The sequence below is a fragment of the Dichotomopilus funicola genome (assembly GCF_033296635.1).
Source record: "Dichotomopilus funicola strain CBS 141.50 unplaced genomic scaffold C8A04scaffold_39, whole genome shotgun sequence".
Taxonomy (NCBI): domain Eukaryota; kingdom Fungi; phylum Ascomycota; class Sordariomycetes; order Sordariales; family Chaetomiaceae; genus Dichotomopilus; species Dichotomopilus funicola.
Window position 1 is genome coordinate 263,027 of NW_026944060.1, and position 20,606 is coordinate 283,632.

Below are 20,606 nucleotides of genomic sequence, written 5' to 3' on the forward strand. Positions count from 1 at the left end.
GGGGACCAATGCTCGACGTCGGCGTCGGCGTCGGCGTCGCAGAGCGAAGTCTATGCCAGAGGGGGACAAGGCGGATGATGATGCGGGGCCGTCAGTCGATACGAAGCATCGGAGGGTGAAATCTACGCCTGGGTAGATCGCCAAGAAGATTGAAGGGGGGTAAAACGAGTTTGCCGCCGGAAGCTTGGCAACGGTCGGATGGAGGTCCCAGTCGGGACATGGGTTGGATCGAGTAGATGAACACGGAGGGCGGGCCACAGCACTACAAAGAGAACAAATTTGACAAAACAAGATCGAAGCGTTTGGTGGAGGACAGCGGAGCGAGGTTGTTTGGTTGGATGTGCCATTGTGTTTTTTTTTTTTTTGGCTTTTCGTTTTGACCTTTTCAGGATTACTGTTGTATGTCTAGTTAAAAGGATTCCACAATCGAGTTGTTGTTACCGTTTCTGTGTTTGATGGACCATGTATGTGTGTCTCAATGAGGTTCTTGTAAATACCAACCAAAGTATCGGTGAGTAATAGCAAGCCTTGTTTAATAAAGCTATCATTCCGTCAACATGGTGGTCATGTGTACGCTGTGTTGTTGTCGAAGCGTACGGAGGTATGTGGTGAGATATCCTCTAACATCTGGAACATGCTGGTTGACGACAAGGCAGAGTTCCTCGTCCGAAGATTATACAGCGAACAACAGGGGTAGAGTAATTTCCCTTGATGTATTTGAGATACCTACCACGTTGTAGAATGAGAAAACAAGAACCAAGGATTCGACACCCATCATGTACCGAAACAAAACTAGAGGAAAAAAGAAAACAAGGCAAAAGAAAAAGGTCAAAACAGCAAAAGCTCACCAGGCAAGCAACCATGCCCCGGTGGGATGGGTGCTAAGTTACGAAACCCAGCTACACCCCAAATATAAGTTGCCTAAGTATCAACCAATATCTAGGGCGGAGGATTTTGCGTCGCCGGGCTAGCAGGTGCCGAGCCTTCCTCGAAAGAAAGTGCACCCCCTAACCGTTAGCCGCCCACACTGGGAGTCGAACCCTCGCCCTCAAAGAGGTTACCAGATTCTACCCCAGCGTGGTGCCCTCCCGAGGGCCACCGCCGGTGACCGTTAGGCCATTTGGCCCACCATGTGGCCGCTTCGTTATGGATCTGGTTCGTGGACGTTGTATATATACCCTCTTCCTCTCCTTCCTCCCTTGAGTACTTGGTCACATGCTCGCGCCGACAAGAGACTAGACGACACCGCATTGCATTGCACATACTCACTCACTGTGTGACTGTGTGAAGTCATTCCCACACTCCCAACTCGACTGCGCCAAAAAAAAAAAAAAACAAGGTTGAGGAAAATTTGTAGGCCACTTAGCATTTGCAACCGCCACGCAGAACCCCCAAAACTATTTCACGCTTTCTGCATAACTGCCTGCTCAACCTCAAATTACCACTTCATCCAACCCCTCAACCATCTTTCCCCGTTATCCCCAAACAGAGGGACTAAACAACAAACACTCACTAACTAACCCATCCCTCACCCCCACTGCACCAAAACCTGCTTCTTATTCTTCTTCTTCCCCCCTCCCCCCTGCTGTGCTTGTCCCTGCTGCCCATCACCCCCCTCTCCACCTTCCGCATCCGCAGCACTATTACTCGAACCACTCGCCCCCCAACTGAACCCCGTGTCCCGTGGTACTCCAAAATCTCGCCTTACCACACCCCGCCCATACCCAAAAATCGTTGTCTGCGGCTTCGGTGCGGCCGGTAGCGCGGGGAAAGCTTCCTCGGTAGACGCGCCCCGCCCACCTCCTCCACTTCCACCGCCGCCGGTTTTCCGGGTCGGTGCGCTGGGAGTAGGTCGAGGAGGATTTTGTCTTGGAAGAGCAGGCGCTGACCCGCCGATCCAGCTGGGTTGGCTAGGCTGAGAGGAGCGGCCGGTTCCTGGAAGAGCGGGGAATGCGGAAGCGGAGGATGGGATGGACGGGGAGGGTCGGGATGAGGGTGTGGAGAAGGAGGAGGATGTCGCTGGTGTGGCGCCGGGGACGGTGGATGAGGTTGTTGAGGAGGCGAGGGACATGACGGAGCCGACGCTGCCGCGGCGGGTGCTGTGCTTGAGTTTGAGGACGCGGGTGGAGTTGCGCAGTTGGGCGGCAGCGTGCTGGGAGGAGGAGAGGTTGGCGCCGCCTCGGCTAGCGGCGGCTGCTGCGGCCCAGCCGGTGGTTGAGGTAGTCGCGCCGTGCATGCCCTCGAGACTAGGGAGGGAAGGGTAGTCCTCGTTGATCGCGCGCCAGTTTTGCCAGGCTCGGCGAAGGGCTTCGGCCTTTTTCTTGTCGTCGAAGAGATCGGCGACTTCGCGAACGAGGGTTCCCAGGGCATTGGACGATGTCTCGCTGAAGAGGGAGAAAAAAGCATCAACAAGCTGTTCCGGTGTCATAGAACCCTTGTTATAAGTAGAGATATGAGAACGGAAGGTGGCAATTTTTGTATCGTCGTTCCCTAGGAGGTTAGCCGCGCGCTCAATGACAGCGCCGTGTCGTGTGAGGCTAGCACGCTGTTCTGGCGTGAGCGTGGAGAGGTCGGTGATACTGATGTTTTCCATGGCGTCGATGATCGGCTCGCCAGCCGGTGCCCGTGGCCGGTTCTGGGCTGGCGCATTGCTGGGTGTGGGCCGAGAAGGGCCAGGTGCGGGTCGGCCCGAGCCCGTCTGCAGCGCCATCTGCCGTTGAAACGCAAGTTCGTCTCGCCTCAGAGGCTGAGCAGAACTGACGGGCAACGCCTCTGCGTTCGGATCTGGGCCACGGCGACGCTGCTGTTCCCTCGCATTGTTACCCCCGCCTCTCCTGTCCTGCTCGTACCGCTGGCGCAGGTCAAAGTTGGACAAGTCCACCGTTCTCGCATCGCGCCCCTTGGCAAACGTGCCCCCATGCTCGCTCAGTTGGTGAGCCTTGAGGTCCATCTCCGACGCAAATACAACAAACTTCTTCTCCAAGCACTCCCGGTCCGAGCAGATGAAATGCTCCTTCTTAAAATGCTCCTCAAGCGCATTGTAATCCAGATAATAGTGAGGTTGGCGTGAGTCTTGGCGATCGCAAAGGAAGCAACGCTCGTGCTTATTCCGGCAGTGCTCATACAACTTGTCGCTGTCGTAGAACCGCGCGCCACAAAAGCCACATAGCGGATGGCCGCGGAAACCTGTCTGGTCGGCCGCGCCTGGCTTGTCGTCGCCGTGGCGCATGTGCTCGGTCAACTCCTTGTCAGCGAACATATCGTGTTCGTGTGTGAAGACCTTCTTGTGGCGGGTACACAGATCGCACATCTTCTTGTTGTGGGTATTCTTAACGTGGCGGTGCAGGTCCTGCCAACCGAGACCGGCAAAATCGCACTCGAGATCGGGACAGTTGTACCGCAACAACAGGACGGTGTCACCGACGATGTCCTCGCTAGCATATCGAATGCCAATGTTGTCGTCAGTGCTCGTGATATCGGCGTCGGTGAAGTCTTCGAAGCGCTTTGTGGGGTCGTCGCTGAAAATGACGAATGGTGCGGAAGTCTGGTAAACGTAGCAGGTCAGCAAACGAACTGTAGTTCTATCAAGCAGCCTTCACAGCTGATTCCAAACAACATACCCTGCAATGTGGGCAATCCTTGTTCTTATACAACGCCCTCAGGCGCAATGCGCAAATGTGGCATGTTACGTGATTGCACGGAGCAACCGAGTGGTGAATAACAGGGTTGGCGCAGATGAAGCAGACCTCGACATCATCGTCATCAGCCCCTTCTTGTGTTTCGTTTTTGATCTTGAAATTCGGGATTTTCCCAGCTGGCGGCGGTGGCCGTGGCCCATCCTCGGACTGCTCGACTGGTGGATGTTGTGTGTTGTGGTGATGTGCCCCTCCTCCTCCTCTGCCCCGCCCTCGACCGCGACCTCTTCCTCGTCCGCCGCGGCCTCTGCCTCTAGACCCGTCAGCCCGGGGCCCTGAAGGCGCGCTGTCAGCGGCAGAAGCGTTGGGCCCAGTTGAAGCCATGCTAGGAGCGATGCGGCTGGCGGTTTGTTTGTATCGATGGATCGAGGGGGATTTGCGAAAACGACAAACGGAGTTGATGGTCCTAGCTGATCTGTAATGCTCGGAGTTTGTCGCCAAAACCAAGGACACAGGTTATGAAAGAGAAGAAAACAGAGCGCGGATATCGATGTTGAGTTGAGGTTCGCCGGCGCGCAGCCAGCCGAAGCCAAGTCGGTCTTGAGGGAGTTGGTTGCTACGGCGTGGTTGCTGTGTTGTCGAGATGGTGGGGTCGACTTGCGAGAGCTCTCGAATGATTTTAATCAGCAACTGACTGTCGGCTTCCAGGGGCAAAATACTTTTTCCGGCAGTGATTGGCATAGCCCAGGGTGGGCCCCGCTGCGGATCTAGCCGGGGTAAATCCCCCAGCTCTCGCCGGGTGTGTCACACCACGAAACGAATCATGGGTGCCATTGGTGCTGTGTGTCATCATGAATGATTGATGGCCCATGGGTGAGGCCAACCGACTGCTGACAGCAAGAAACAACAACAAAAATCCGCCTGAGTTTGTGGGCTCGAGGCGAAAACTGTGGCTGGGCTACCAAAGCTGACTCTCTCGGGGCAGATGGCAAGGCTTTGTCCGTTCCAACCAGCAACAGCACAGCCCCTTCAACATCGATCTTGAATATCTGGGCTGCTAGGTACCCTCGCTATGGCCAAAAAAAGCGACACACCAAGTCCCTGGATAACTTACTTTGCTAGAAAAGTGAAAAAAAAAGACCAAAAAGAATAAACCAAAAAAAGTGAAAGAAGGCAAAAAAGAATAAATCCAGAGTGAAAAAAAAGACAAAAAAGAGTATATCAACAAAAATTTATTAAGATTTGATCGAATGTTAATGGATTAGACTTGAGCTATCTGTTTTAGTGTGTCGCTGTCTTTGGCCATAGTGAGGTACCTTAAATCAGAGGTAGCGTGCGTCAACAACAGCCATGAAAGGGCCCGTGATATTCTTACTGCTTCCCGAGAACTGCCACAAGCGGATCACATCCAAACTAGTTTCACAGATCCAAAAATCACTAGCCTGGGTTCAACGAATACGCGTAGTCTTGATTCTCATCGTTTCGCCCGCAGCGAATACTTATGTACAGACGTGCGCGTGCGGTTCCAACTCCCCATGCTTTTCCCTAACCTAGTCCGGCCCTTCCAAGGTCCGGAGAACGTATAAGAACAAAAAAAAGAGAAAGAAAAAAATAAAAGCACAGTACAAAATACAAAAATACCTGATGCTATGCAAAAACGGTAGCAATAATTCGATGTGGTGCCTCCTCCCACCCAACCCCTAGGTTCCATACATCGTTGCGGCTCGGCTCTATCAACATTGGAGACTTGGAGTCGTGGCTCTGAGATGCTGCGTGCTAGGGGGAAGGAGGGTAAAGAATGGCCGTCAAAAACCGAGACGAACGTGGAAAGTACCGGACGCGAAAGTCGTTACGTCAGTTCGAACCTGGGTGATGGTCGTCAACTGGACCAAAAGAAGAGGCTGTCCAATCGGGATCCCGAGACTGCAGGGCATCTCGTCCTTGAGTTGCCGAGCGCCTAAACTCCCACCCATTCCGAACGAGGGGTATGAAGCCAACTGGGAAACTCCAATAGAGGGAGAGGTAAAAAATGACAGGAATGAAGACTCTTAGAGCAGATAAAAGGGGAAAGAAAACGTGTCCCAAGACGCCGTCCAATCCGGGCCAACCCACATTAGGTCAAAAAGAAATCCCGGGTGAGGGCCGTCGAGATGGTCACTCCTCAACAGGATATAGTTGGTTGCCGAGCAGCTTATTCATGGAGAACATATTAACCTTGTCTTGCTTGAAGACGGCGTGCAGCTTTTCGTCGCACAGGATTTGTCGCTTATCGCTGGGATCCTGCAAGCTGTTGCCCTTGATGTAGTCCCAGATTTTCTTGACTACTTGCGGACGGGAGAGCTACAAGTAATACGGTTAGCAAGCTAGGCATGGCAAAAAGGAGGTCAACAAAAACCAAGGTCACCAACCTGACTCTCCCCGCACACATCCGCCAACGAGTGGCTTAGATTAAACGGTTTCTGAAAGCCGCCCCCGGCCTTGCGCTTGGGCTTCGCGCTGGCGTCCGAATCGTCACCGTTGCTATCATCATCCGACCGTACCCTTTTTGCGCTCTTTTTCTTGGTCGTCCTAGGTTTCGCCTTGGCCCGGCCATTCTTGGCCGAGCTGTTGCCGGCGCCACGCGTGACCCGCCCACGCGAAAGACGATTCTCTTGCGCCTGTAGCTCGGCCGCTAGGCGCGCGTCGGCTTCTTCGCTAGAGCTTTCCCGCTTCTGTTTCTTGTTTGCTGGCGGCAGCGACACACGGATGGCGTCATCGTTGTTGTCGGCCCCGTCGTCGTGGGTTTCCGCGGAGGGTGTCGTGTTGTCGCTATTTGTCCCATTTTGCTCGAAACCTTGGCCCACAGCGTCGGCCTCGGCCTCGGCAGCGGCGGTGGAAGCGGCGTCAAAGCGGTCCTCGATCAGTATCTTGATGGCGTCCTGTTGGGTAGGCGGGATGGTTAGTTTACATGACCATGACCGCGGGGTAGAAAGAGGATGTGTGTCCGGGCGCGAACCTTTTGAGAGCTGAGGTCCTCGCCGATGGCCTCCTGCAGGCCCTGCCGGATCCTCTTCCTAGTGACGGTGCTAAGGTCGGACTCCGCGAGGATGCTATCAATAATACGGGTATAGGTCACCGTCTCCTCATCAGACACTACCATCCCGGGTTGGTTAGCAGGTGCACCATGCATCAATGAAAGGTTTCCCATCCGGCTCCTGTACCCCTTCTACATACAAGGAGCGGACATGTTGATAAACCGACAGGGCGGAACGGGTGCGTCCGCGGTAGCGCAGCGAAGGGGCCTACGATGAGGCGGTATATTCGAGATCTCGAGGCCGAAAAATCGCCTGGCACAATGATTGTGGGCGGGTTTAAGGCGAAGAGATTGAAAGAGTGCGCCGGGCGAGGGGGCGTTGGTTCAAGAATGGAGCACGCTGGGCCAAAAATATAGAAGTGCGGGAAAGATGAGATCGAGCGCCGTGGACGTGCGAAGGCCCGGGTATCTGGAGAGTGGAGTTGGACCGACGTCAAAAAGTGGCTCGGCTTTCGCAGTACATCACCATGCGATAGCTATCCGTACCGCGAAACGGGTTATACCAGCGCCGAAGCAACAGCAACAAGTAAGCGGTGCGCTGCGATCGCCAGAATACAAAAATCTCCGGCGCGATGCGATGGGCAAGGGTTTAGTTCGGTGGCCACGGCGGTCAAGAGGGAAGGAAACTTGACGGTTTAGTTTGGCGTCTTGTCACCAGAAACCATGGAAGCGCAAGGTGTGCACGTTGGCGTTGGCGGCTGCGGCTCGACAAGCGATTGAGGCGCGTGGCTGGAAGTGGGGAGCGCTCATGATCATCCTTGTCCAATCGATTTTCCGAATCGGAAGCGGCAGTTGGCAGTTTCGTGAAGCCCGCAACCCGCAGCCCGGTGCCATGATCACACGTGACCTGACACCGTCAAGCCTTCTCAGCAACCTTCAGCTTCGCTTTGTTCGGCCGGAAGCTTCCGAATCCCACGTGCATCTCATGCTGCAGACTTTTTTGATGTTTCATTCTTTGTCCCGGACCAGATGCCACCGGGATTGTAGTTTCTTTCTTGAAGAATCGTGAGACATTCGTTCCAGGTGTGTCCAGGGGACTACATGGACCCTTTGTTCGCTTTTTTTGCCGTTACAGTGGTTTGTGTTATCACCCCACCAATTGGGTTGGCTCATGACGTCGACAAGCAAACATTGTGCCAACCACGCCAACCCTCGCCAACCGCAGCACCATGACCAAGCAACAACTTTGGACCCCTCTGCTGAGGGCCGCAAGCCAAATTTTTTCAAAAGACAGATCCTGAAAGTGACACATCTATCTAACCAAAGGAAAAAAAGAGACTCCTGGGTTTCTCTCACAGAGCTGTCCTGTTTAAGCCTCGACATTGAGACTTTAGGGCAATGGGAACGGACATCATGTCAGCTGGCAACGATTAACCCATATAAGGATAGTTTCGCGCACGTTGCCTGCCGAATAACTGCGGCAACGACTGCCATTATGGGTTGAAGATTCTCGTCCGGCAGGCAAAGAACCACATTCTGACATATCATAAGGCTGACATATCATAAGGGAATCAGAGTTATTATCTAACACTTGCTTGCTCACAGCATCACTCAATGCATTTCCAGATGGTTTAAGGGGATGTTATAAATCCCAGCGTTACCTTTGGCGCTTCCGTTACACTGTTCAACATGTGTTACAAATGTTCGCTGCCGTTCTTGTCGGTGCTGGTTTCGCCCATTGAACTGTTGGGGGCCTAAGGCATTGCAAAGTCTGTATCGTTGTCGTCCACACGAACTTCTTTCCGGGTGCCAGGTTTTTACGAGGAGTTCGCGACATGTATTAATTATCCCCATTCGCGCTCGACCCCCTTGCACTTTAACTACGTATGTCGCTCGGCACGCTCAGAAAGCGACCATGCTTTGAGAAATATACACGCTGTTTCATTTACATACATCCAATACCCAACATAACCCACTTGCTGTCCACCCACACATCCCCAAAACAACTTTCCATTACTGCAGCCAAAATGTTACATTCATTACAACAACAGCAACCCAGCCGCCACACCAGCAAACACACCCTGGCCACCCATGCCAACCAGCCCCTGAGTGGCCGCGGCACCAGTCGAACTAGAAGTCGAAGCCGAAGAAGTCCTGGCCGCAGTCCCCGTGGTCACCGTCCCCGTAATAACGGTGGTGCTAGGCCGCGCGGTAGTCCTCGTGCTGGAGGTGGAACCGCCGCTACCGCCGCCGCCGCCGCCGCTAGCCTCGACACACTCGACGAAGCCGTTGCGGGTCGGGGCATTGGTGTGGGTCATGGCGCCGACGTAGACACATTCGCCTTGGTAGTTGGGGTTGAAGACGATGCGGTCTGCCCCGGGAGCTCCTGCGGATGGGGGTTAATGGGATGTGAACGTTTGGAATTCTTGGGCAGCTGGGGGTTGAGGGGTCTTCCGTAGGCTAGACCATGGTCTAGAAGAGCTAACGGGGGAGGGAGGGAGGGGATTACGTACTCCCAGAGTAGACCTTCCCGTTCGACAGAATAGGAAACTCCTGATATGGCCCGGCCACCGCGAATTGCAACCCCTCGCGGTTGTTGAACCGATGCGGGTACTTGCTGGACCCCAGCGTCTCGCGATCCGCATACAGCTGGCACCCTTCGGCCACAGCGGCGTCGATGGCCGCCTTGTTGTAGGTCGTCGTGCCGCATGTGACATGCCCCAGGCCGGTGGTCCCCTGACGCCGTTCCAGGACGGGGGTGAGTGAATTTGCCGTAACGGTTGCCGCTGCCGCAAGCAGGGTGAGGGTAAGAGCGGGAAGATGCATGGTTACGGTCGGTTACAGTGAGGTGACTTGGGTATTCGTATGTAGGGGTCAGATGGGGTGAATGATTGGGGTGAGATTGGGGGTTGCGTGAGCGTTTGCGTGGCGGAGGAGTGTAACCGGCAGGGGAGGGTTAGTTGTGCGGTGCAGACGGAGGTTGTGATGGCGGTTGCACACGCCAATTGGGAAATGAAAAGGGGGAAAAAATCAACACTCCGCGGCCGACGGGCCGATCGTCGATGCCGAGTTGTTCAATCACGCGACGCTAGGGTTGTTTTCGGGGCAAGTCGCCCGCCAAGCCCAATGCTCCACTCGGATCGGCGCGCTCCCAAGATCCGGCCTTCGCTTCCATCGTGTTTGTTGACGGGGTGCGCTGTTCTATGAATAGATGGCTACACTGGGCTCGCCGGGGAGCAAATTGGTTGGAAAGGGAAATATCGAGACGCGTGGAGGAGGCGTTTGGAAATAGACATCTCGCGTTGCGGCTCGGCATTTCTTCCTTGATACCTACCTCTCCGCATTTGTATCGTAGCATGCATGTCGCTGCGCATACATCTGCCGCCCGTAAATCTCCAGTTGAATGAGAGTGAGCCGTCAGCCACGTGTTGCTGCAAGCGACCGTAGCGGATTCAAGTGGAACGGGACGAAACCCGGCGAATTTTACGTTGCTTCCACTGACGGGAACGACCAGTGAGCCAGTGTAGGAAGGTAATAGGGGGACTGACGTCAACCCACCCGCCGAGACTGGCCGAGATCAAATGCAACCTCCTCGTCGCTAGCCCACTACAAATAATTTTGCTGCCTGGTTCTTCCCATGAAATTGCTACTGCGCGCGAGACAACTTCATGCGATCACCCGGCTTTGCAATCGCAGTCCCTCGGTTGAACCACGAAATCGGCCCGTCGCATACGCTTCCACGAATAATAACCGCCCACAGAGAGCGAAACCGACCCCTCAGCAAATATTGCCCAAGATGAGCGCAACCCCGGTCCAACAACTTCTGGAGCCCCTCGCGGGTGCCAGCCCCTCCTCCGCAACGTCTGACGATGCGGTCCAAGCGGCTGTGCAGGGGTTCAACGACCTGGCGCAACAGCAGTATCGACCGCACCAGCAGCAGGATCAGGAGCAGGAGCAGAAGCAAGATGGCGGAGATAACACTGCGACTGCGGCTGGCCCAGCTTCGTCCGCCCTCGGAGACTTTCTCTGGGACGCCTTCGGGGCCGTCTTCAAGGCCGTCGGGCGAACCCCGGCTGCGCAGCAGGGGAAGCTGCTCGATTTCCTGACCCAGCTCCAGGCGATTAAGGCGACGGACAACGACGGGAAGACCCTGAAGCATGAAGATGGCGAGGTGTGGAACGACCTCCCTTCGTTTGGGTGGGTAGCGAGGGATCTGTGGAATTTCGGTACGGGACGAGCTTTTTTTTGTTTTTTCATTTCCATCCCATGTTCTATTATCGTTTCACCCTGTGAAGGATTCATATTTTCCCTTTTTGGCAAACCCCGCAACCGTCATGACTGACGGGAACTGGCAGATGCGAACAACCTCTCAGCAGAAGACCGTGCCAAGGTGGAAAACTGGACAGCTTTCCTTGCGCAACTCACAGCGCGATCTGCCTCCGGAGCGACCGACAGCCCGTTTGACTTCTCAACGTTTGCGTTGTGGGCGATGCGTGATGCATTCGAGACGAACCAACAAGGCGCCGCCTCGCAGCCCGCGGCTCGGCTGGCTGCGCTGTGGGTGCGATTTGCCGGGGACCGCCTCCGTCAATTGTCAGTCGACGCCACCGCCTTGAGTGGGCGGTTGGGGGCGCCTGCGGGCAAGTATGCGGAGCGTGAGTGGAAGGGGTTCAATGAGGATCGATGGAACGCGTGGGGGGAGGAGCTGAAAGCTGCACAGAACCAATACGCTTCGGATGACACCATCGAGCAGGCGGTAAAGCATGTTGTTGGTCTCTAAACCGTATACAGTTCTCTAAACCGTATACAGTAAAAACTACGAGAGCCGCCTGTGAATAGACAACCCGGTTTGACCGCGCTAACTAGTGTAGTGGCTGACATGGAACTGATGGCCAAGCTCGTGATGTGGAAATAAAAGGTGGAGGGGGATCATGCGACTGCTTCCACACAACCACTTCTTTCGGCCGAGAGCCCGCCAGTACAGGAAATAAGATTCGGAAAAGCTTAATCCGTACCCAGAGCCCTCGAGGTGGTGGAACATGCATGCTAGACAAGTGAAAAGGAATGAAAGAAGCGGCACGTCTCCGAGCGCAATCACTCATTTCTGGTGGAAATGCGAGCATTCGATCTGAAGTCAGTCTGTTGGATCGGAGCTTATGTTATCCGTAGCGTGTGCGGAAGCAGGGTTCCAAGTGACAGCCGATTGACCTGCAGCCTCTGCAGGCTTCAACGCAGGGACACCGATGAGAGGCTAGATGGCCGATCAGATAAATTAATGTGAGAAGCGAGAGATAATCGTGATGCGGATAATGGCTAGCTGCATTTAATTATTCCTGTCTCTCTCTTAGCCGAAAAGATGGAGTTACAACTGCCGCAGGGGGTGGAGGCGCACTCCATCACGGATTCATCCCACTTGGAAGTCTCGGTTCCCGAGGCTTCGCTCGGTTCGAGTCCTGGAGATGGACGGGAAGCTGTCAAGTTGCCAAAGAAGGTAGGCAGGCCGGGGGTGGGACTGCTCTTGCAGCGGGTGTCAAGGGGGGGGGAAGCTTGGGGAACGGAGCACGGACGCGCCGTGAACGCCGAGTGCTTGGGGCCCTAGGGGCCGCGGACTCTTGATTGGGCCCTGACCCGATCCTCATCCTGGCTTCGGGAAGCGGGAGCGAAGGGGACTCGGGGGGCAACTTTGGCTCCTTTTGGCGGGGTGGTGGCACTGTGGGCCGGGCCAATCTTCGTAAAATGGCAGCATCTGTCCACGCTTTTTGCGCTTCCCTTGTCTTCCCGTTCCGCGCATGCCACCTTTGACGTCCACAAACTGTGCCGCCTGCATTTAAAACTTTCCGTCTAGTGTACACTAGACGTCAGCTTTTGGCATTTCCTGCTTACGAAAAAGCGATCAATAATACCTGACTAAGAGGGACGGCCTCGACCGGAACCTCCCGTCCCCACGTGCATGCGCCGCGCCGATTTGCTTATCCACCACCACCCCTCGACGACTTGACGACTTATCAACCCTCGGTCCAGGGATCTCACCACCGCAACTGCAGCGCAACCACCGCGCAGCCGCCAAAGGCCACGAGGTGTCGACTGGGGACACCCGACAATGGTCTTGTCGTCGGTGCCGATCGGCGACCGTGTCCCAGTTACCGTACCCACTCCACCACCACGACGAAGTACCGGTTCCCGCTCTCGCGTGAGCCGATCCGAAAGCCCGGATCATCGTCCGGCAACGACAGCAGCAGCAGCAGCACCAGCAGCAGCAGCAGCAGCACCAGTAGCAGCAGGCGGTAGTGGGTGCACTGCGTAAACGCTTTGGCGTCTACGTCCGTGTTGTTGGGTACTCGCTGCTACGGCCCGCGGTTTCGTTAACTGCGGAGTAGTTCCGCCATAAAGGTATCAGACCAGCATCCCGCCAATGGAACGGAGTCCGAGCGCGGAGGGCGATGCAAAGGCCCTTCTTGCGACTGCTGAGACCCTCACTGGCCTGATCCTCGACGAGCAGGATATCCAAATTTTCATCAAAGAGGAATCCACCAGCCCATCTTCCAGCCATGCCACACCTTTCAGGATAGGGGGCGGCCCGCCAAAGCCCGGGTCGGCCGGCCCGTCTAAGAAATTGACCGGCGTTGCCGCGCGCAAGGCCGCCGTGGCTCAGCAACGAACCGGAAAGCATGTTGTTGGGAAGGGGGCATCGGCATCTTCCAAAGGCAGCCAGGTGAAGTCTCCGCCGACGCCTGGGCAGCCTATCATCCCGCGCAAGAACCAGGACTGGGACCCGTGGAAGGATGTTTTGTACGAGTTGTACATCACCCAAAATCGGATTCTCCGGGATATAATTGGTATCATGGAGACGAAGCACAATCTTCGGGCGACGTCGAAGATGTTTAAGAATCAATTTGCTGTGAGTGTTTCAATCCATACCTGTCTGTTTCAGTCCTATGCCTGTCTTCGTAGGCATGAAAAGGGAGGTTTACGTTTAGAACCGCAAGAACTGACGGCAGATGATGTGCAGCGTTGGGGCTTCTTCAAATACGCTATCAAAGGACGCTCCCGAGCCAAAGTTGAATCACCAATAGACCAAAGCTCGGACGATTCACTCGACGGCGCTCTCGTCCTTTCCCGAGACAACTTATTACACGCAGATAATGGGACACGCAGTTTACAATCCGGTCTCACGGCAGTCCGGCGTTTCGTTCTTGGCCACGTCGACCTCGAGCCTGCGAATCTCCAAGTAGAAGAGGTGGCCGGTTTTGTGGACCCTTGCTACCGTTACTTTAGGGTCGCCATGGACCTTTTTGATCTGAACGAGAACCTTGAAGGCGGCCGAGTGCTCCGCCTCGCCTTTCTCCAAATCGAACGCAAAATCTCCAAGCCCACCATGAAATCTTTTTCGGACCTCTGCATCCTCGTTCCCCATCTCCTTCACGAATCCGGCCGCCGCGATATCCTTTCCGCCTACCTAAACTACCTCTCCCGCCTCGCCACCGTTAAGTTCGGCAACCACCCCATTCCCGAGCTTGCCGCATCATTCGCCACCCTCGTCGAAGAACGGCCGGAGGATGCCATGCGCTTTATCATGCTTCTTTCCCAGGTTAACTCGGACACCATCGGCGCTCTTCCCGGGGTGCTCGATCGCACCGTCGAATGGGCGCGCAACCAATACTTGGCCTGCCAGCGGACGAATGCGCCCGAGCCCTGGCGGTCACCCGTCTCAACCACGAGTAGCAGCAGCGGTTCGAGCACAAGCAGTGAGGGCCACGACAACCACATGCTTCGCCTCGAAGCGCAGAGTGTCTACTGGGCGCAGAAGCTCATCATGCACGACCCGATCAGCGACGAGACAGCGCTACAATGGCTGCATCGCCGGTTCTCTTCCGACTTTGTGGAGCGCTGCGAAGGGTTTATTACGCGGCTCCAACAAATGGTCGCCTCTGGGGGGTTCCCAATCGTGTTTGCCCGCATGATGGAGTGTTTATATGTCGGTTGGCTGTACGACTACTACGAGGCGCGGGGCCAATGGGAGAAAGCATTCCACTGGGGGCGTCGGGGGCTGGAGTTGTCGTCAGATGAGCAGTACGCGATTTGGTCGATTCACTTGGAGGATTCGATGCGCCGGCACGGATGGGCTGGCGAGGCGGAGGAGTTGACGAAGCGGAGACGGGAACATGCATGGCTGGAGAAGGTTAGGGGGGAGGTTGATCGGTTGGCTATTGCTTGAGGGACTCGGGGGCCTTGACGCACCCCATGCGGACTTATACACACACATCTACGGACACACACGAATATACACCACAATCTCAAATCAAAAGGGCATATAACCGGAATTTTGGGAATGGTAGATCATGGTCGGCCGGCATCCATTCATGGTTTTGGAAATGACATGGGATGGTGGGCTAATCAATCCCCGAGGTGGCTCATGGCGTTCTCGGGCCGGTTGGACGGATGGATTGGGATATAGGTGGACATTGTACGTCGGTGGTGGCTGAAGGCGGCTATCTCTACGGGGGCTCTTTCCTTCCATGGTCGGGAGCGGGCTATTGATTGTGATTTTAGTGTACAACAGTACGACGCTGGATCGATCCATTGCAGGTTTTCTTTGGTTCGGAGTATATATAATCATATTTTCAATGTCTGATGGCATGTACCTGGTTTGGTTCTCCATTCTTGCCATCGTAATTTCTACTCAAGATGCGTTTCCCGCTCTATGTATGTGCGTGTTGATATGCATGGACGACGCCGTTGTTAGCGTTTAACTCCCTGCTTTCTGTCCTCACTTTTTGATTTATCCTGGCGTTGCTGATACAATCACTCCTACTTCTTATTCAACTATTACTTCTTCTGTCTTATGTTGCCTGGTGTTCTCGCCTCTTACTACCCACCCTCGCTATGGCCAAAAAAAAGCGGCAGACCAAGTCCCCTGGATAACTTACTTTACTAGAAAAGTGAAAAAAGACCAAAAAGAATAAAACAAAATTAGGGAAAGAAGAGAAAAAAGAATAAATCTAGAAAGTGGAAACAGACAAAAAAGAGTAGTTATATCAATCAAAATTTACCAAGATTTGATCGCATGTCAATGGATTGGACTTGAGCTATCTGTTTAAGTGAGTGTACCGCTTTTTTTTGGCCACAGCGAGACATGTTGATACCAGTGCATAAATGATACCTTTGTCGGCGTTTAACTCTCTGCTTCCTGTCCTTGTCTCATGATTGATCCTGTCGTTGCCGATATGACTTATTCCTCCTTCTTATTCAGCTACTTCTTCTGCCCTATGTTACATGGTAGTCTCACCTCTTACTAGGTACTGTAATTACCTGGGTCTTTCTTACCCAACTGGACGGGACCTCCTCTCTTTCAACAGTTACCACTGCTTCATCACAATATCTGACCCGTCTGATCTCCCGATTAGGCACTCCTTCCTATCTCGACCGGTCGAAACTTTGCTAAGCGTGTTGTAAGTTTTGTATATCCTTAGTAATTATGCTGCAGCTGCAGCGACCTGCAAAGGCATCCTCCCCCGCCACCCATGCAAACTCACCACTTTCGGTCCGTTCTTGCTCACTGGTCTGCATCTTTTCTGCCTCACAGCCAATCTTTTGGTTTCGTCTTTTCCCTCCGACCAGAATTCATTATCGTCTACGCGCAGTTGGTGCCGAATCTGCTGCCAGAAGGCTGTCACTTCCTTCTCTGGCCTCCGTCTCTCCTTTTGTTCTGCTTGGGTTGGTGGAACGGTATTGATATCGGTCGTGATGGTGCTGTCACCGTCACACCCACCACCGAGACCACCGGGAGATGACAAAGTCGAACAAGAAGAAGAATTCATACCGGGACTCGAACTCGGACTCGAACGCAGACTCGGACTCAGACTCGGATTCAGACTCGGACTCGTCGGAATCAGAATCGGCCGGAGACTGGGAGTTTTATCAAGACCGAGGCGTTGCATTTGGCGCATGAGACGGTCGAGGGTGTCGGCTGTGTAGCGGAGGCCGCGGTGTGGACGGGAGTGAAGGGAGTAGGGGTAGACGGGGGGGTTGGATTTGTTGGATTTGCTGGTGGTGGTGGTGGATTTGTTGTTGGATTTGAAGATGGAGGATCTCGATCGGGAGGAGGGTGGTCGGGATGAGGGTGGTCTGGATGAGGGTGGTTTGGATGAGGGTGGTCTGGAGGAGAGTTTGTGGACTCTGTTTTGGGTGCTGTCGCGTGAGGTTTTGGATCTGGATTTGGGGTCTGATTTGCGTGGTTTGGGATAAGCCGGTGAGGTTAGGAATGAAAATGTTGGTTGTGGGGAGGTGGGTTGTATGAGGTCCTCCTTTGAGATGGTCATATCGTCCATCTTATATTACTTAAATTATCGCGGTGTGGGTTGGTTGTTCGTGAGGTGAATAGTTCTGTTGATTAAAACCATTCTGTTCAATCTGTTCAATCTGGTATGTCTGTCGCGGTTTTCCTTTCTTCGTGAGGTCAGTTGTCCGTTGATAAACGAGCCAAAGAACAAAGCAGGAGGCTTTTGTTGTCGAGTCCGTGTGTGAATGGGTCTTTGTGCTTGATTGCTTAATGCTCCGTACAACCTCTTGTGTTGGTTCACAATGTCTTTGTTGGGATAGAGAAAGGGACAGTGCTGTCTATTACTGCTACAGTTGATATAATCAGAGACGAGTAGTCTATGTTGGGTATTAATATAAGCTACTCGCCTGACTCGTCTAATACTCAAACCATCAATAATCATCAAACAAATCACTAGTGATTACTTAGACCCATATCAGAGTGCAAGAACCCTTAAAGCCTATCATGACCATGTCCCCCAAAACCATGGCCGAAATATCCCGCCGCTACCAAGACCTCGCCTCCCTCTGGCTCAACATCATCCGCTGGGACACCAACTCACAATGGCGCAAGTCCCTAACCGACTTCGTCCCCCCTGAAACCCGGCAACTGGACCGCGCCTTCGACCCGCGCGAGTACCGCTGGTCCGCCGTCGAGGCCTGGCTGACCTTGCGATTCGGGTATGACCGCCGCCGACATGTGCTTGCGTTTGTGCAGTACGGTCTGCAGTACGGTCACGGGGGTGGTTAAGACGGCTGTCCCTAAGACGGCTGCCCCTAGGACTCCTGTCTCTAAGGCGGCTGGCAATGTTCCGAAGACAGCCAGCAACCTTCTTCGAACAACCCAACCCACTACCCGCAGTACCATTCCCCGGGGTACTCCCACTACCCTGCCAACCCCAGCCCGGGGCACCCGTACTACTACTACTACTACTACTACTCCCCCAAAAGCAACTACAACACCCCCCACCGTTACTCCAACTCGCACCACCCGTCGTGCCCCCTTTTCCCGCACTCCCACTACCGGTACCACCAGCAGCAGCAGCAGCAACAGCAGCAGCAGCAGCACTACACCCAAATCTACCTCAACTTCCACACCTACTTCCCCCCCAACTTCCACACCCACATCAACCCCCCGCAAAAGACCACCTCCCCCCAAACCCGCAGACCACACCACCCTCATGGACCTCCTCACAACCGACTACCACACATCCAGAACCTCAGACACCGACTACGGGGCCATCGACCCCAACGCGGCTGTCGATACCTATCTTGGGAGTTATGATGGGGGTATAGGCGGGGGGAATAATAAGAAGGATAATGGGAAGGATAACGGGAAGGATAATGATAAGGATAATGATAAGGGCTCTTCGACGAAAGAGTGGAATGCAGTGTTGGATTTCTTTTGTATTGATCCTGGGGAGTATGCTAGACGGGAGAAGAGGGAGGTTGTTGCTGCGGCTGCTGCTTCTGGTTCTGGTTCTGGTTCTGGTTCTCCTTCTCCAGCTAATAGCGGTAGTGGCTCTGCACGCAAGAGAGTCCCGATGAAGAAACTCCCCGGCATGACCGTCGGTCTGTTCGACTACCAACTCGCCGGGGTAGTCGGACTACTACGGTTTATACTGAAGGATGTATCCGGCGGACTGCTGTGTGACGAGAAAGGGCTGGGCAAGACACAGGAGATGTATGGTCTTATTGCGTTTGCACAGGTGCTGAGGAAGGCTAAGAATGAAGTCAAGGCTGCGTGGAGAAAGGGGGCGGAGAAGAAGAAGACTGGGACTACCGGCACCACGGCTGTTAATACTAACACTACTGGTACTACTGGTAAGGGTAGAGGAGGGCCGAGTGGGCATAACCCGCCTGGGACCACGGAGGCCAGGGGGTGTCCGTTTGACGAGCGGTATGGATTCCGGTGTTATTGCTACTCGGCACTGACTAGGGAGCTAGCGGACCGTATTCCGGATGGGCCAAACATTGTGGTGGCCCCGGGTCGGAACTGTGCGGGACTGGTTTGAGATGCGAAGACTAAACTCGACACTAAGGTCTTTAAGATCAGGGGGTTCCACGACGGTGCGGGTAAGGAGGATGGGCTGACGGCGGCGGATGTTAAGGCCCTGTGCGCGTCGGTCACGGTTAGGAAGAGTGATGTCGAGGGTCAACCCGGTCAAGATGGACGAGCCGGGTATGAATTTAAATACCAGGCTGTGGCTGGGCAGAGCGACTACATCATCGTGGTATCGCCCGAGTACATTGCTCGCTTGAATAATCAGATTACGGTCGACCTTCGGCTTGAGTCGGGCGAGAGAGCTAGGAAATCAGCTCTCCTACCGGGAATGATACTGCTGGATGAGTTCCACGAGTATGCTATCGCGAGGGCCGATAATCCCGAACACAGTCACACCGTTGCATGGCTGATGCACCTCAAGAAGTGCTGCTTAGGCTCATCTCAGCTAACCCCCCTGTCCTACTTTGTCTCGGGCACTCCGCTGGGTCAGACACCGCTGGATATCCGTCCGGCTGTGGCCTTGTTAGAGAAAACAGCCTGGCACGACAAGGACCACCCGCTGCGCGGGGCTACCGTCGACGCCTTCGATTCCCTCGTCCACACCTTTGACCGGCTCACAGCCATCCAAGCAGCCGGGGACGTCGTCGACAAACCCAGCATCGCCGAGTACCGCCGTCGTCTCGACAACATCCTCCGCCATACCATGATCCGCCGACTCGGGACCGACCAGTTCCAAGGCCGCAACCTTACCGACCTCGGTCCTCTCCAAGTCCACATCACCGACCACCAGCTCCCGGATTTTCTGGTTGACAGTGTCCAGACTTTAGCCTTCACCACCCGCGACCTCGTCAAAACCGCCGCAGCCACCCACAACATGTCCGTCCCCCGCTTCCTCCGCAACCCCCTCCTCTCTGAACCCCTCCTCCTCAAACTCCGCCTCACCTCCCTCTTTCCCTCCCTCGCCGCCTCCCCCGTCCTGTCCCAATTCGCCTTCTCCCCCTACGAACTCGCCACTTTTCTGTCCGCCGCCCAAAACGACATCACCAAAACCCCTTATTATTCCCACATCCCCTCCTGGTCCGCCGCCTCTCCCAAACTGACCACCTTAACCGCAACCATCCAAACCATGCTCTCCGACCGCACCCCCGTCCCCGGTGCCGCAGCGGGAACCACCACCAAAAAGATGTGTGTCTTCACCTCGACTGAGGCGGAAGCTGTGCTGTTGCACGCTTACGTCTACCTTAAACGCTCCGACCCTTCTTTCTCTTCCCCCGCCGGTAGTAGCAACCCCCCGATGGAACCAATCCTCCTCCATACCTCCCTCCCCCCCTCCACCACGCAATCCCACCTCACGAAATTCCTCACTCCCGGCCACTCCCCCCCCAACATCCTCATCTCGCCCCTCTCGCTAGCAGGCACAGGCCTCAACCTCCAACAGGCTAAATACAGCACTGTAACAGGACCCACATGGACGAAGAGAGAGAATCAGCAGGCGTTTTATAGGATTCATCGGGTTGGACAGAGGCAGGAGACACGGTTGGGGTTGTTGGTGGGGGGGTGGAATCCTGTGGAGAGGTTGATTTTGAGGGGGTATGAGACTCAATCTAAGGTAGAGGGGGGGAATGGGGGGGATAAA

At 54.6% G+C, this 20,606-nt stretch overlaps 6 protein-coding genes across 6 annotated transcripts in view; 3 read left to right on the forward strand and 3 right to left on the reverse strand.

Annotated features, from left to right (window-relative positions):
• Positions 1-1,528: 1,528 nt before the first annotated feature.
• On the reverse strand, positions 1,529-4,019 carry C8A04DRAFT_12819 (E3 ubiquitin-protein ligase hel2; the record flags this gene model as incomplete). The annotated part of the gene is made up of 2 exons (XM_062777474.1): positions 1,529-3,544; positions 3,621-4,019. 2 exons carry the CDS (start codon positions 4,017-4,019, stop codon positions 1,529-1,531), a joined length of 2,415 nt encoding a protein of 804 aa, XP_062636297.1.
• A 1,770-nt stretch (positions 4,020-5,789) lies between these two features.
• C8A04DRAFT_29505 (uncharacterized protein) lies at positions 5,790-6,861 on the reverse strand (the record flags this gene model as incomplete). The annotated part of the gene is made up of 4 exons (XM_062781036.1): positions 5,790-5,975; positions 6,044-6,553; positions 6,631-6,767; positions 6,849-6,861. The coding sequence occupies 4 exons, from the start codon at positions 6,859-6,861 to the stop codon at positions 5,790-5,792; spliced, it is 846 nt and encodes a 281-aa protein (XP_062636298.1).
• Positions 6,862-8,687: 1,826 nt separating this feature from the next.
• C8A04DRAFT_29506 (Ribonuclease/ribotoxin) lies at positions 8,688-9,474 on the reverse strand (the record flags this gene model as incomplete). Its single annotated transcript, XM_062781037.1, has 2 exons — positions 8,688-9,034; positions 9,162-9,474. The coding sequence occupies 2 exons, from the start codon at positions 9,472-9,474 to the stop codon at positions 8,688-8,690; spliced, it is 660 nt and encodes a 219-aa protein (XP_062636299.1).
• Positions 9,475-10,444: 970 nt separating this feature from the next.
• C8A04DRAFT_12886 (uncharacterized protein) lies at positions 10,445-11,428 on the forward strand (the record flags this gene model as incomplete). The annotated part of the gene is made up of 2 exons (XM_062777500.1): positions 10,445-10,874; positions 11,004-11,428. The coding sequence occupies 2 exons, from the start codon at positions 10,445-10,447 to the stop codon at positions 11,426-11,428; spliced, it is 855 nt and encodes a 284-aa protein (XP_062636300.1).
• A 1,320-nt stretch (positions 11,429-12,748) lies between these two features.
• C8A04DRAFT_37966 (uncharacterized protein) lies at positions 12,749-14,863 on the forward strand (the record flags this gene model as incomplete). Its single annotated transcript, XM_062784066.1, has 3 exons — positions 12,749-12,838; positions 13,046-13,546; positions 13,658-14,863. The coding sequence occupies 3 exons, from the start codon at positions 12,749-12,751 to the stop codon at positions 14,861-14,863; spliced, it is 1,797 nt and encodes a 598-aa protein (XP_062636301.1).
• Positions 14,864-18,146: 3,283 nt separating this feature from the next.
• C8A04DRAFT_37967 (uncharacterized protein) overlaps positions 18,147-20,606 on the forward strand; it is a gene marked incomplete at both ends in the record, with an annotated part of 2,672 nt that continues 212 nt past the window's right edge. The window contains 4 exons of the mRNA XM_062784067.1: positions 18,147-18,255; positions 18,346-18,438; positions 18,472-18,974; positions 19,008-20,579. Of these exons, the coding sequence (XP_062636302.1) occupies positions 18,147-18,255; positions 18,346-18,438; positions 18,472-18,974; positions 19,008-20,579 (2,277 nt within the window). The remainder of the gene's footprint in view (positions 18,256-18,345; positions 18,439-18,471; positions 18,975-19,007; positions 20,580-20,606) is intronic.